Source organism: Crinia signifera, chromosome 11, assembly GCF_055691185.1.
Source record: "Crinia signifera chromosome 11, ASM5569118v1, whole genome shotgun sequence".
NCBI classification, from domain to species: Eukaryota; Metazoa; Chordata; class Amphibia; order Anura; family Myobatrachidae; genus Crinia; species Crinia signifera.
Window position 1 is genome coordinate 71209405 of NC_139227.1, and position 16564 is coordinate 71225968.

The 16564-nt window shown below is 43.2% G+C and overlaps 1 protein-coding gene across 2 annotated transcripts in view; it reads right to left on the reverse strand.

The window, feature by feature from the left end:
* Positions 1–15482, reverse strand: part of FERMT3 (FERM domain containing kindlin 3) — a 40369-nt gene extending 24887 nt beyond the window's left edge. The window contains exons 1-2 of one of the 2 annotated variants that reach the window (XM_083164164.1): positions 15310–15482; positions 4060–4230 (exon numbers count right to left, since the gene is read on the reverse strand). In XM_083164164.1, the coding sequence (XP_083020290.1) occupies positions 4060–4219 (160 nt within the window). In that variant the 5' untranslated portion in view covers positions 4220–4230; positions 15310–15482. Of the gene's footprint in view, positions 1–4059; positions 4231–11343; positions 11796–15309 lie in introns of those variants that run through there. The other variant, XM_083164163.1, reaches the window with a different exon arrangement.
* Between the last annotated feature and the right edge of the window lie 1082 nt (positions 15483–16564).

The window sequence follows — 16564 nt, forward strand, 5'->3', positions numbered from 1 at the left end:
ACCTTTTACGGCGTGGCGGTCTTCTGGAATCCTATGTCTACGACACTTACTCAACACTTCTAATGTCCCACTTACATTTGATGAGGCTATGCACTGATTTCATCTGCCACCTAGCCACGCCTTTTCTTACCTTCAAGCTACCCACTATTTGCAATCAATTTTATCTAAGCTACGACCCCAGGATATTACAAACCCTCTGGATTCTGTTATTTGTACTAAAACACATTCTATCTCTACTATATATGCCCGCATCCGCCCTAAATTAGACCCTGACACTGACCTCCCAGCGCTCACTAAATGGGCCTTCCAATCCTCCTCTCTAGACCCTGAAGCTATCTTGAATACATTTTTAATAAACCTTAAACTCATCCCAGCATAGAGCCTATTTCCCCCTAAACGCTGTTATTTGTTGGGCACGTCAGAGAGATCAGACTGCTCTAAATGTCATTTGTATTTGACCAATTTGTTTTTCCTTTTTATTTTCATTTTATTGTTATAGTTTATATATATTTGTTTGTTTTTTTGTGTGTGTTTGGTTTTTAACACTATAACGGTCCTATGTTTATGTTGAGTTCAATGCTTAGAGGTATTTCCTCCTACCTGACCTTTAAGAGATTGTAGACAACACCTCCCGTTCTTATTTTGTTAAAATAGGAGATAACTCTTTAATCTATTTCTATAGTGTTATCTGTTTGGAAAATTTTGAAAATGTATTTTGATCTTTATACATCACTATCTGTACTATTTGATATATTGATTTTGCTTATTGAGGCTCAATAAAATATATCTGAAAAAAAAAATAACTATAATAATAATTGTGTGTAGCCCTCGTTCTCCAATAGCACTCAAGGTGCTTCACATTGTGGAAACAGAATAGAGCATGTATCAATAAACCAAAATACAATACAGAATCCATGAGCACAATAAAGGGGATTTAGCTATGCAAGAGATACAGGCCCTTATTCTGATCGGTGCGGCCGGATCCGAATATGCGGCCAGCACCGTGCGTCCTAAACCCCGCCTTCCATACGGATCGCCAACTCCGTCCGTACGCGGTAAGAAGCTGTCCGAACGGACCGCACGTGTATTTCTCATGAATACACCTCCATCTCAGGGAACCTCCCCCATCATTCGATGGTCGCAGACCATCGAATGCAGGATCGAGTGGCCAGGCAGCTCCCGCAACCTCAGACCACACGGGCATTTCTCCGTGCAAAAGCAGGGATCTGGGCAGGCAGCTGACATCCGGCAATGTCATATGTCCGCCCCCTACACGTGCGTCACGGTCGCATTACCATACGTACACCCAGCGTTTGCATGGGAACGCCCATGAAACGCGGGATGTAAACATATGGTAATGAGCCCAAACAGTCCTTCACGCCCCTCTCCGCCCCCTGTTCGTAGTGTACACATTTCATGCGGAATGTGGCCGTGCGTCCCGCTCTGCACATGCGCAGACACAAAACATCGGCGGCACGAACGCACGCGGATATTACTGCACCAACCAGAATAAGGGCCACAGAGACTATGGTTTTACTATTGCAATGTGGTGACTATATTGAGTCATCAATTTCTGGGATGTATATTCCACCCATGATGTATCCAGGTGAGGCATGAAACTTAAAATGGGGATTGGTCCTAATAATATTCATATATGTTAGGTTTAGGCATTAGGGTTAGGATGCAGGGCTGAAGGTTAAGCTGCAGGGAGGGAGAGTTAGGGCCAGGCTACAGGGCAGGAGGCTTAGGGTGCGGGGTTGGAAGGTTAGGGGCAGCAGGGAGAAGGTAAGCATACTTACAAATCCCTGACTATCGGGATTCCCTCCACTAAAATACTGTGGACATCCCGTCGGCTGGTCCTCCCTATGTATACCTGACAATATATTATATAAAATACAGCCGCTCTGTGATTCCTGTACGGTCTCATGTTTTATGCTCATTTTAGAGGATAAAGTTAATTACTGTCTTTTTTTCCATTAGTTTTACATGTTTTATCATATTGTATATTAAGTATATGTATAATATGACGAACCTGTATGTAAAGCATAGAGTAGCTACTGTTTGTGGGTTGTTTTTTTGCACATCATTTTTGGGATTTTATATGAGAATTTACTAAAATGGGAATAAGACTTCACATGTGATGTTGCTATGGGCAACCAATCAGATCCTGTCTACTATCTAGAGAGTGCTAAATAAAAAAAAGAGGTAGATTCTGATTGGTTGCCCATAGCAACATCACATGTGAAGTCTTATTCCCATCTTAGTAAATTTCCCCCAATGTCTGTACTTTCTATAGTTGTAGTTGTTAAAGGTCTAACATTATTCCACAGCAATTTATTACAAGCAAATTAGAAATGTATTTTTGTTGAGGACATACACAGTTTTATATTTGTGGTAACAAATTCTAGCTATGTATGTTTCTAGTGCCTGGGTCGGTGGGAGGATGACAATCTCCCATTCTAACATAACTCAACTAGGCATCATTTCCCTTCTAGGGAAGATAGGCAATGAAACAATAAAGACCTCGGTACTTGTTTCCTAGCACGGCACCCATCGATTTGCAGACCATAAGGCATACGATGGTATGCGATGCGATGTAACGCGATGGCAGCCGATGTTATACAATTTTAAATTGTATACCATCGCATTGTATGCCATTGTATGCCATATACAATGGTATACGATTTAAAATTGTATAAGGGTGTTTTCAATGTTAAATGTGCCCCCTATAAGATAATTAATTGTATAAGCACCGTAATAGGTGCTTACTATGTTAAAAGCACCCACAACGCCACCCTCACTATCAACGCCAACCCGAAGCGTGGTGAGCGCAGCAAGCCCGCGAGCGGCGGCGGTACGCGTCCTCCGACCTTTTCATACCCCACTATCCACCTCGGCGTGGAGTTGATTATATATAGTGTGGCGAGCGCAGTGAGCCACCGAGCCCGAAGCGTGGCGAGCGGACGCGGAATGCATGTAAAGTAATACGCGTCCCCTCGTGGGGCTCGCTGCGCTCGCCACGATTCGGGCTCGGTGGCTCTCTGCACTCACCACACTATATAAAATTGACTCCACGCCGACGTGGATAGTGGGGGTATGAAAAGGTCAGAGGACGCGTACCGCTGTGCTGGCCACGCTTCGGGTTGGCGTTGATAGTGGGGGTGGCGTGGGGGTGCATTTAACATTGTAAGCACCCATTAGGGTGCTTATACAATTAAAAATCTTATAGGGGCTTATACAATTTAAAATCGCATGCTGGCACATGGCATGCGATGGGGATAGGGGTTGTGCCCATGAAAACACTGGGCAGACCCATGGAAAGATCCCGTGATGCGGGTGCTGTGGTCGGGCAGCTGACAGCAGTGGATGTCAGCTGCCCGCCCACTTCACATACAGGGATGCAATGCAGATCTAAGACGCCAGGGTCTTAGATCTGCGAGCGCTGTAGAAATCGTTTGATGGTTGGCGGAATCGTTGGATGGAAGGGAGGTGGACGGTCGTTCGGGCGGCGTTTAGATAACTCACAAAGCTGCAAATTTTGCAGCTTTGCGGGTCAACCAGAATTACCCCCTAGTTGCAATGTATCATTCTCATCAGTCTGTCTGTGTGCACTATTGCGATATCCCACACGTCATTCCTTGCATCTTCTGATTGGCCTGTAAGTCTATTCTGAAGATATCAGCTGCTGGATGTGGCCATTGGATGATAAATTGTACACTATACTGTTCAGTGTGTCCAGCCGACCATCATTCCAGCAATCATGCCATCATACATGGATTTTATGTATACAGTAGTTCCCAGTCGCTGCAATGCAGATAGTCCCCTTGGTTGAGTCACTGAGTCCACTCAACTTGTTACTTCTTGTCAGTGCAGAGAGCTTCCTCCTTTCTATCCCCTGGGTTATTTTTGTCTGTAAAAGTGTCAGACCCTGATAGGAATAGGAGGAAGTTCCCAACCGCAGGGCAGCCTGAGACACACTGATTACTCTGACCATACCAGAAATGCTCGGGAGTAGAAATAATGGTTATGTGATGGGTTACAGCTAGAGTCTATCATTACCTATCTTCTCCACCAATTGCAGCATAACGCCTCCAATGTGAGTGTCCCCAGTTACTCTGAGTGTTACAGGGTCAGCTTCCTCCCCGTATTCCTCAACATAGACTCTTAGCTCCCAGGAGGAATCTATATATTCTCCAGTGGAGGTCTGAATCCCGGCCATCTTCAGTCCACCTGTATGGAAGGAATATACACAAGGATACATGAGCCATGTGTAGTCATGGCAAAAGATGAATGATATAAAAGAGATCACACAATAATATTAATAATTCTGATGTGAGCATAAGAGATGTTGATATAGAATAATATTTATTGAAAATGAAATAGCTGTGTTTAGATGTATGCCCAGCCGTTGTAGTTCACTGCCCAACAATGTAAGGGGACATTTATTGGTTAATAATGTGTTACTTACTTTTAATATCAGCATTTTTGAGTAGGGGTCTCAAGATCCCTTATGTATATCTGAGGAATTTTAGCTCCCGGGAGGGTGTAAATAAAACTCTTCCACGTCTTCAGTGATCTTTGGGTGTATATTTAGGGTGCAGAACAGATGGGAGTTTAAGCCTATCTATTCTGCAGGGGTAGTTATGTGAATAGTGTAAATCTGTAGAGTGGCCTTTCTTTGTTATCAATTATGTAACATACAATATACTGACTGTAGTATAAAAAGTGACACCCAGCTACATTACTCAGAGACATCTAACAGTGCATGTTTTCCAGATGTACTAGTTGGAACAGAGTTGAATTCTTTACTACTGTAGTTGGCACATTTTAAAAGATATGTATGTGTCAGGTGTTACTAATTATGAGGTATATTTACTAAATCTTGGAGAGAACAGAGATAAAGTACCAGCCAATCGGCTCCTAAATGGGCCAACACACGTACCGATGCTGAAGCGTTTTGGGCGATGCTAGCATGATCGCTAAGCACACAGCGTTGTGTCAGCGATGTGCCACTGAGCTATCTGTCAGAGCCAGTATTGTCCGGTGTGAACACTGGCCCTGACTGATTACTATCAGCTGGATAATAATCGCAGGGCGATAGCGTCTTTTTGCATTCTTATAACAAAATGGTCAATAAACATAATAAACTGACAAATGTAACCAATGTTTTCTCTGCAGTATCTCAGGTGTTATTGTCTTTATAGGGCTATTTCACACGCTCCGGCTCTTGCCGGGCGGCGAAACCCCCACGGCCAGGAAGCCGTGCCGCACACAGTAGTTTACAATGGTAGGGATGGCCACAGTCCGGCAGCCGTCCCTTCCAGTGGTGGGATCCGGATGCAACCGGGCGGCATTTACCCCCTTTGACCCCGCTGAACGGGTGCTGTTTGGCATGGATGGGGGTAATCAGTAAGTAAGCTACTGTATGTTAAGATATTAATTTTAATATAGCCCATGCTGTAGCATTATACAGACATGTCCAAGCATAATAACATTGTACTTCTTCATGTATTGAAGTGTCCATTAGTGAAAAATGCTATATAAATTGAATAAATTAATGACCTGTTTAGATTAGCATGTCCATGCAACTGCAATGAAAACTTTTCCATTCTCAGGGTTGCCTACCTTCCTGGAAAGGCCTGGAGGGTCCGGGAAATTGTGTCCCCCACCTAACCATCGCCCCCCCCCCCCCCCCCCAGAAAGAGGGGCAAGACAACCACTCAGCAGGGGGGGGGGGGGGGGGGGCAGGTCAAATGATGTGAATCGTGCCATTTTAGCTCCGCCCACCTCTGAACACTCTGACCACACCCCCAAACAATTTGTGCTTCATTTCTAAGTGATCTAACCAGATTGCTTAGAAATCAAGCTCAGATCTGCCATAATGATTTGCTGTGACCGCACCTATACACAGGAAATATGTATGAGAAGTAAGTAAATGTTGTTTTCTGAAATTAGATTGTTCAGATTTGATCATTCTCTTAATTTATTTATTTAATTTATTTATTTACAGTTTCTTATATAGCGCAGCAGATTCCGTTGCGCTTTACAATGGTAACTATTTGAGTATGGTAGATAGATTATGTGATGTTTCTATGTTACTGTAAGGTTTTACTCGGGTCATGCTGGACCTCATTTCCAACTTGGTTTTGTACTAACATGGGAAAATTGTAAAAAAAACACTTTGGGGGTTAATTGAGTTCACTCTTTCTGACAAATTCCTTCTTAGATGGACAAAACCATGTGCACTGCAGGGGGGCAGATGTAAATACTGACTGCTTTATTTTACACTGCAATATAGATCTCACTTTGAAGTAAAACCAAACCCAAATCTAATTCTCTCTGCACAAGTAACATCTGCCCCACCTGCAGTGCACATGGGTTTTGTCCATCTAAGATGGAACTTGTCAGAAAGAGTGAACCAAAATAACCATATAACATATAAAAGGCCTACTTCCCAACCAGGGCTGGCTGGCTCTACCAAAAATGCAGCTTTAGGCAGCTGCCTATGGCACCATGATCAGCCAAGAAGCCTTATTAACTCTAGCCACGGTACAATACATAGAGCATGCATGTGACCACCACACAAAGAGTATCCTCGTGGCTGCCATGCAGCACAGCCAAAATCTATGACCATTATACAGTACAGAAAAAAGGAAAAGGGTGGGCAAGAACCAAAAAAGGAAAAGGGTCACCTTGATTTCTTTCTCCAAACCGTCTACCTCCATTGGTCAATTGGTATCCCAACACCTACCATCTGCATTCCTTTCCAGTGGACCGGTAATTTGTGCCATCTTTGGGCCGACCACTTGGACAAATGGACTATACCATCCATCCATGAGACTGATACACCTAGGGCCTTATTCTGATCGGAGCGGCCAAACGTGCGTACGTTCGCCATTACCGCACGCTAGCCGTACGCGGCCATTAGGGTTAACTCCACCCACAAATCAGCCGCTTACGTACGACCAGAAATACCGTAGAAGGGGAGTGGCGTACAAATGAGCGTACGGCAACGTACGCGGACGGCCCAGCCCTTACACTCCGACAACTGGCGTACAACTGAGCGTACGGCGCCGTTTACGGACGTCTCTCGTCCGTCTTCCCACCGCCTTCTTGCGGAGATCTGAGCGTACGCCAGCTTGCACGGACGGGTCCCTATTGTTTTCAATAGAAAAGTCAGCTTATGTCACCGCTCGTGAGAGTGAGCGTACGTCCGTGTACGCTGACATACCCTTCATATATATGGATCTGCAAATCTTGCCTTTCAACTATAATTATGAAAATTAATTAATTGATTGAATTAATTAATGTGCAAAATAGTGGTCATGGGCTTAAAACATTGCTGAAACATCCTTTGTAGGTGTTAGATGTGGTTTATGTTATTGTATCCTAAATACAAATCCTATGTTAGTATTAGAGTGAACACGTTGACACATGTCGACTTGTGTAGACTGAGTGTGCTACTGCGTAAAGTCTATGAAAGCACGTAGTGAATGTGTCTGTTTAGCAAATACCTACCTTAGCGTATAAAAAGATTCTTACCTTAAATTAAACAAACCTTTAATTGTGGAGAAGTATAGAAACATAAGCTTCCAATGTGTTTGCGTGCTGCATGTGTGGCTTGCAGGCAGTGAAATCATGGTTTGGAGTTAATAGACTGCAGCATTGCTTATTACATTCAGGTGTATGTGTTTGAGTAGTAATCAGCGTTAATTAGCCAACTCAGGTGCACGCTGGCATGCGGTATCTGTAGGGGTGGTTTTAGCTGGCGGTTGGCGGCCGCCTGTTTGGTGTCCGAAACGAACGGTGCCTTAGTCTATCGTGCGGTAGTAGCACCGCTCATTTTGGGTGCACACCCCCGTGTACGCCCATATTTACGCCCATTTTCCCTCATTATTTCGGCCGCTCCCATCAACACGCCCCTATGCCGCCCCATTACCCGTACGCTCGCCTACAGGTTTTTTCGCACGTTGAGACACCGGCCGTAAGCGTTGTGGAGTGCTCGCGCCGGCGCATTAGCGTATCTGCACATGCGCAGATCGTAAAAAACCCCGGGACGTACGCGTACGGCCCGGACGCTCCAAGCAGAATAAGGCCCCAGGAGGGGTAACTATTACATCATAATCAGTACTGTTTGGCAAAAATAGTTTTTCCAAAGGTACAGCGCTGCTTTCTGTTTTTCCATTATACAGTACAGACCTTATCAATGTTGCTGCCATACAGTGCTGACTATATGCCAGTGACCACCACATAGTACAGACAGGATCCAAGTGCCCCTCATACACTGCAGACAACATGCCAGTAGCATGCAGCACAGAGAGCATCCCGGTGAACAACATTCAGCACATACAGCATTTCAGTGAGTGCCATACAACATCCCATTTGCCACCAAAAAGTTCAGCCAGCTTTACAGTAACTGCTGTACAACACAGACTGCATCTCCATGACCACCATGCAACACAGACAACATCTCCATGACCACCATGCAGCACAGACTGCATCTCAGTGACTGATTTACAGTAATGAAAATATGCCAGCATCCCTCCAACAATTAGATATAGACAGAATGTAAACAATAATGCTGATATCAAGTAAATACTACTCCACTTCCTGTCAGCTTACACATAAAAATATAAACGCTAAAATACCACCCACCGTTATAGAGATATCAATGTATATCTTCAGGTTTTTGTTTACTAATGCTGCTTTCCCACTGCCAAACCTGCTCTGACCCAGTTTTTTTTAAACATTTCTTTAACATAGTCAGAGCAAGTTTAACCCCATTCACACTGCCTGTTGTAAACGGTATATCATACCTCCCAACTTTTGAAGTTTTGGTGTCAATGGATAACTGTTGACATGGACCTCAATAAGAGTAACATGGAGCTCGCATGGCTTGCTGCATTTGCCATGCTTCAGGCTTGGTGCCTCACTAAGCTCGGCACATTAGTATATTATCCCTCTATGCTGATGTGGATGGTGAAGAATGACCCAGTTTAAAAATAAAAATGATGAAAGACTCATGTCAACCTTGTCATAAGTCTACCCTGTCTACATTTTAGCCATGTTGACCTATTGGATTTTTACCTTTTGACCCTGTCGACCTTTTAGGGTAGACCTATTGACTGTCATTCTAGACACTGCAAATCTATAAACCGGAACCATTATGGGGATGAGGTAATCTGCGGAAATACAGGGCCTGCTCACAAGAGAAATCTGTGAACTATTTTTACATTGAACAAATTGAAATGTACTTCCCTGGGAAGTGCAACAATGCAGGGTTGCCAACCCTCCCGGAATGGCCGGGAGGATCCCGAAAATCGGGTCCCCCTCCCGGCCCCCCGGAAAGGGGGGCAACCCTCCCGGATTCCGGCTGTCCCCTCCACCCCTCATGTACCTGGTGGTGGCGGAGGCTTTAAATTGCCGCGATTCGAGGCATTTCGGCGAAAGGGGCGGGGCTAAATATGCAAATCGTGTATATTTAGTCCCGCCCCCTCATCGGAGACCCGCATATTGCAGTATTTCCATTACTGGGGGCAGGGACTGATGATGTCTCCATCAGGCCCCGCCCCCAGAAGTGATGTTGACAGTCTCCTCTCCGGGGTTCTCCCGGAGAGGAGATTGTAAAAGTCGGCAACCGCAACAATGCTGATGAAAACTTATGGCCTACCCCAAATGCCATCTTGCTTTTAAAGCCTATATTAAAGGTACTGCAACCTGTGGCACTCCTGCTGTGGAACTAAATATCCCAGCATGCCCTGTCATAGTTTTAGTCATTTCCTAGCTGTGGCAATTGCACAGCAGCTGGAGTGTCACATGCTGACCTCCCCATAGCCTATACATCTGATGGAAATCTACTGTATACCTTTGACATGGGAAGCTGATGACGCAGCCAAGGAGGACCTTGTATTGCATCAGTAAAATTCTGTGTGAGGAGTGGAGGGCTGCTCTGTTGCTCTTCCTCCTTCAGCTTCCTCCCCAAACCTCACTTCTCCTTTATGTGTGGCATTACTGTTTCTCTGCAGTGAATGTGAAGTAGCGACCATTGTACACACATTACACACTTAAAGCAATACATCAGTTTTGCAATGCAACCTATTCATTGGAAACATGTTTTACAGAGAAGTGCAAAAGGTTACAATTCAAATTAGCGGTGGATGGTTCACAGCAGGCATGAGGAACTATATATATATATGAAGAATGATATCAGATGTCAAGGAGAGACCAATGGTTCTCTATATGGCCAGGGACACTGGCAACCATGGCCTACAAAGGTGTTCTCAGAAGAGAAGGAATTTCCTATTTCTGTCCCCCAAATGAGCACAAGATACTTTGCATTAAGAAAGTGATTCAGGTTGGAACTCAAAGCACATTTGGTTTGCTAATGGACAAAACCATGTGCACTGCAGGTGGGGCAGATGTAATGTGCGGAGAGAGTTCAATTTGGGTGAGTTATTTTGTTTCTGTGCAGGGAACATACTGACTGCTTTATTTTTACACTGCAATATAGATATCAGATTGAAGTATACACCACACCCAAATCTAACTCTTTCTGCACATGTTACATCTGCCCCACCTGCAGTGCACATGGTTTTGTCCATTAGCAAACCAAATGTGCTTTGCGAGCCAATTTGAATCACCCCATAAGTTCCAAAATGTTAGAACGTGTGTCCTCATAAATTAATTAGGCCCTATGGACCCGCGCAACTCTGCTAACATTGGGCTGAATATGCATCTTGGTGATGTAAAAGGACACAACTGTACACACAACGTAATGTTGGGACCAGTGCTATTGGCTATATGGCTCATAATAAATGCCAGGAAAATAAATTGGGATTTTGTTCCTATATTATAACGTTTTCCATCACTGTGAACGTGTGCTTAAAGTATTAGAGGTCAGAAAACTCGTGGATATCTACCTCATCCCATTATACAAATCAGTTGGATTCCTCAGTACACAATTACTATACATATCACAAAACAGCTTTAGAGTTCTTCATTCCAGTCATAGTGTAGCAGGTAAGTGAATAACCCTTATATGTTATAAAACATCACTGTAGGACGATGAATTTCAGCATATTGTTCCTGTATACATAAGCCACGTCATATCTTGGCCTAATGTTACAGGTGCAACCTCCATTCTACATCCTGCTCCAGTTTTAAACATAGAAATACCCCCAAAGATATGAAACTTGCTGCACATCATTTGTGTATACTGGTAATTACCGTTATAAGACTGACACATAGATAGTTACAGATATGAAAGGCCCAGCCCATAATCTGTGCTGCTAACATATACTGCTAATACATTGCATTACTATATACTAACATAAAATAACTTACCTCCTCTTTGTGTTGTTCTTGTGTCGATTTCTTATGGTCTGGCAACTTTAGCACTTCTTCTGAGCACAGATCTTCTGGTCCTGTAGAGCTGTGTGCTTACTCATTACCACTCCCTTTGTGCGCGGTCTCCTCCCTTCTCTGAGAATATATTCTTTCCTGTCTCCGTAGGTCTACCCGGCTTCCTTCTTGTTGCTGCACTCTTATCTCTCTCTTTTCTTCTTGTGGGCACTACTTTCCCCGGACATCTACACTTGCTCTTCTATTTCTTAGTTTAAATATAGCCTAAAAGTTTTTTAGTGTTTTCTTGAACCTGTCTTGCACTTGCAATCTGTATTATACTCTTCTACTTGTAGCCTGCTCTTCCCTCTTGTATAGGCGTTCATCTGTGGTCTGCTTTTGCTGTGCTACCTATTATTTGTAGTGTCTTGCTCCACTCTCTGTGCATTGACAGAAGGAAAATACTGCGCTGTAGGCTCCTACTCTTCCTCCTTCAGTTTCCTCCCTAACCCCACTTCTCCTTTATTTAAATATTTGGCATTTCCAGTTCCCTGCATAACCCTTATTTGTGGACCATTTACTCAAGAAATTGCGCAAACAAAACACCAGTGCTGCCTGTGATCACACGAGGCCTTCACATTGACAAATGTCCCATCATGTCCTGCCACGGTTTTAGCAATCCATTATATAAAATCTGTAGCAGGGCATGCTGGGATGTGTAGTTCCACAACAGCTGGAGGGCCATGAGTTTGACACCACTGCTATAGACCATCGAAGTACATGAGAACCAGAACAAATTTTGCGTCACAGAAGCCTCTGATGAAGGATGAATTAGTCTGAAATGCATTAGGCTGGTGATGGACATTTATACCCCTGGAAACAAAAGGCGCTTTAGACGCTGACCAGATGTGGAGGTTGGTGGAGCCAGCACCCTCTCCCACACAACCCAGTTGAGATCTGAGGGGCTGGCCACGGACTTAGCCGAGCTGTTTTGCCAGGAGGATTCCACAATCGTGATATGCTTACGGTATGTTATGTTTTTTTATGTGAGTGCAATGCATTATTTTAATCTAACATTATTTATTTATTTACAGTTTCTTATATAGTGCAGCATATTCCGTTGCGCTTTACAATTATTGCACTATGATGGCTATCTTTATCCTTTAAGTAGGATTTGTAATGGTTTTGTGGAGACATTCCCATTGAAAATGAGATCTAAAGGCCCCTTAAACACGAACTCGATTTTCCAGCGGAACGGGCCAAGAAATTGGCCCAAATCAGGTCAGTGTGATGTCCCCCAAGGTCTGATGTGCGGTCCCCTGAGTCGGATGTCGGGTCGGCATGCAGGTCCGACCTCCCTCCCGGTGGCAGGCCAGGCAGGGAACAGAGGTCGCATGCGACTCAAGATAAAGACAACTTGTGCTGGATCACATTTGACCCTGCCGTCCGGGAAGGTCCCGGGCAGCTCGTGAGTGGTCAAACAATGCTGCGAGAATTCGCCCAGCTTAAGATCAAAAGTTTATTTATTCCTGTGTGCACAACATTTAAGCACCACTGTGACACCGACTTTGTTCTGTTTATTTACTCCACACAGATAACGGATCCCATTTTGTCACTATAATATGCCAGGTTCTGCATACACAATTTTAAGATAATAGGGGAACTACCTTATTAAGTTGCAATGGCCATATATCATCTAAGTAGCTGTGTAATTTGATAAACACTGGGCCGCAATTGTTTCCATTTGCTTGGCTGCTAACCAAGGGCCTGATTCATACACTGTGCAGTGACTGTTTCAAAAGGCAGCAGCCACCTGGATTTGTATTGAGATGCCCACTGCCAGCACTGCAAGTCCCAGCAGCTGCATACAAAGAAGTTGCAGCAGTGTATGGCCACCTTCAGAATGATCCCTTTCCAGGGAATGTACTGTGCGAAGATCTCTATGTTATATGGCGGTTGCGGATAGGACTCTTTCACACACACACACACAACTAGTTTTGACTGGCTGGCAAAACAAAACCAGACTTTTTTTGCCGGGTGTAAAATGTAGTTAAATACTAGCTTATGTGTTCTTTCACACTGCGCAGACACGGCCAAGCCGCTGGTCTACAGCCAGAAACATCCACTGACTTGCCAGGCTGTGGCCCTTATTCTGGTTCACTCACAAAGGCACCTTCTAAAATGCATAAAACCATGTGCACTGCAGGTGGGGCAGATGTAACATGTGCAGAGAGAGTTAGATTTGGGTGGGGTTTTACCCCCCCCCCCCCCCCGCACACACACACACAGGCTTTTCAGTGAGTTGTAGCAGACCACAACTCCAAATTCACTTTCATTTTGAAAGAAAGCACATGTTCAAAATCGGCTGAAAACCAGTGCATGTGATAGGCACTGACAGCCAGCAAAAAAATGGACAGCTTTTGTGAAAGGGCCCTTACTTTCTGTATTGTCCTGCAGTCAGCCACATGTTCGCTGTATGCTATGGTGGTTGCTGTGACGTTGACTGTATTATGTTCAGTGTGTCTCCCAGGGTTATATGGTGCGGCTTCCTCTACTCCATATTCTGTACATTGTGGCCTATCCCCACCTTTATCTGCAAACCACCATTTGTATAGCAGATATGAATACTAAAGAAAAACCATGTTGTAATGACCCTGCAACCAGTAACTTCCTCAGTCTTAGCTGCCTAGGTAAAGTCCTGCGAGTGTGGAGAAGAGGAAGTGGAGCCATTGCTAAATATACCATAATAGAAGAAAAGAAAGGGACCAGTAATGTCTGCCTCCTCCAGCTCCATCCACTAACAAATTACTTCGCTCCATTAGGTCTGATGCTCTACCAACCCTGGAGCAACCCATCTCACATCCAAATTAACCTGGATGTCCATTCTATTATACAAACATAAAGCTTATATAATACAAAGAGGAAATACTATGAACATCAGGGTTAATTTCCCATATTACATACACTTTTTTTTATGTTTCTATAAAATAATATTTGAACCATGTTTTGACCTGGAAGTATTGTGCCTCTATGCCAGGGGTTCCCAAACTATTTTTAATCACGGCACCCTAGAGCATCAAAATATTTTCAAGGCACCCCTAGGCCAAATGCTTCTTATCAAGAAATTCAGAAAAAAAAATTTACATTAAGTGCATTGTGTTTATATGTCACAGTTATCTGGTGAGGGACAGGAGTTGCTTCTGTTTGTCCACATATGTTATGATTGGCAGCCACCGGCACTGGTTTTGCCCGGTACATTGACCATGAATAATATGAATTGATCTTGGTCCACCAGCATAAGGCACCCCTACAAGTTTCCTGAGGCACCCCAGGGAGCCTAGGCACACAGTTTGGGAACCACTGCTCTATGCTACATAAAGGGAAAGCACTCCATAAAGGGAAAGCACTCCACTCCACAGTGCCCTGAGAAAGAGCAGGAGCTTGAAACACGTTCACTGTTGAGTGGCGTAATTGCATTCTGGAGGATACTTGTCCAAGCATAGGGTGATTGTGGCTATGGAGCCCTCAGTATTATCTACACACAATGAACGTGCCTAGTGAATCCTCAACTCTGCACCAAGGTTTTCATTTTTTTGCATTTTTTGAATGGTTTTTAGGACACTTTCAATCTGCATTCGATTCGATGCGCGCTCCCGTTTTCTCAAAATCGAAAAGAAAAATCTACTGTGCAGCCAAGGAAATATCGAATTCGATCCAGTAAATCGAAAATGTACCATGAATATAAATCAAATTCGATATCTAATGCAAAAGTGCAGATCTAATGCCAAATCGAATGTGAAGGTCTAATGCCAGTTCTAATAGAAAATCAAATCTAACCTCGAATCAAAAGCAAAACGAAATGTGTGTACATAGCTTCACCTCTACATAAAAAGCAACAGATGTTGCGGTCCGTGTACCCAATCCTGTATCAGAAAATTAACACAAAAAAAACATTCGGATTATACTCACCAATAATTATTTTTCATCCTGGAGATCCCATGACAGCCAAGACCTTGGGGATTTTATCCCTCTCCTAGTTAGAAAGGCTGTTTTTTTTTCTTAGGACCTCCCCCTTCTTGTATAAATCCCTGCGTCTCCCTTTCCACTTTGTCTTTTTAGTGTCTCCTTTCCTCTTGGAAATGAGTCCTGGAAAAAACACAAGGGAAGGGAAAAACGAATGGCTGCCATGGGATCTCTAGGAAGAAAAGGAATGATTGGTGAGTATAATCCGCAGTTTTCTTCTACAATCTCCATGGCAGCCAAAGCAAGAAGAGGGGAGGGAAACTACAGTATATGCATGAAAAATTATTTTAATCCACAAGAACACTTTGTAGGACTTGATCCCAAAAGCAAGAATTTGACACATTTAGAGCATAATGTCCTGAAAATCAAAACTAAAAATCAGAGAGCGCACTGTATTGATCTAATTGTAGTTTTATTAAAAATGATATATATAACTTAAACACATACTGTACACATAAAACAATAATTAAACTTAAAAAATTGCAATTAATATTTCATTCATTAATTATCAATATGCAACAGCATCCACTTTTTTTTATCAATTCTTCTAATAAATTTCTCTCTGGGTGCCTCAAACCCATTTACAGATATTGTAGCCTTCAATAAAAATGGATAGTGTTCCAATAACTGTATCAAAGATATGCTGAAAGTTTGTAACAATGTTATTGATAACAATCAACGTGTTATTTGGTATAGAAGAAGCCTATGTGGCTAATAACAGTGGAATTTGTTCTGCGTTCAAGATGGTTTATATTACCAATGGAAGTGGAGTGGTACGCTATCAATAGCAGCTGGCACTGGGTTGTCAGGCCCAAAATATATGAATAAACAAACAAGAGATGTGCCAGCGCTAGCGATTCCAATGACTGAGACAAGATGGTTCTCAAAGATTAGTATTTAATTAATAACACAAATCATGTACATCTATCACATAATAAATGAATAAAAAAAAATATGGGTACATAAAATATGATAAAAAAAAGAGCAATCAATAGAATATATCAGGGATAAAAAGATGTTATTGTATTGAGATCTCCAAGTCTTGCAGTATTTGGATTAGGGGTGAAAAATATAGATGATGAATATTACCATCCTTTTGTTATCTTCTACCTATCTATCTACCTTCTATCTTTTATACCAAAGAACACTTTGATTGTTATCAATAACTTTGGCCCTTATTCTGATCGGTGCGGCCGGATCC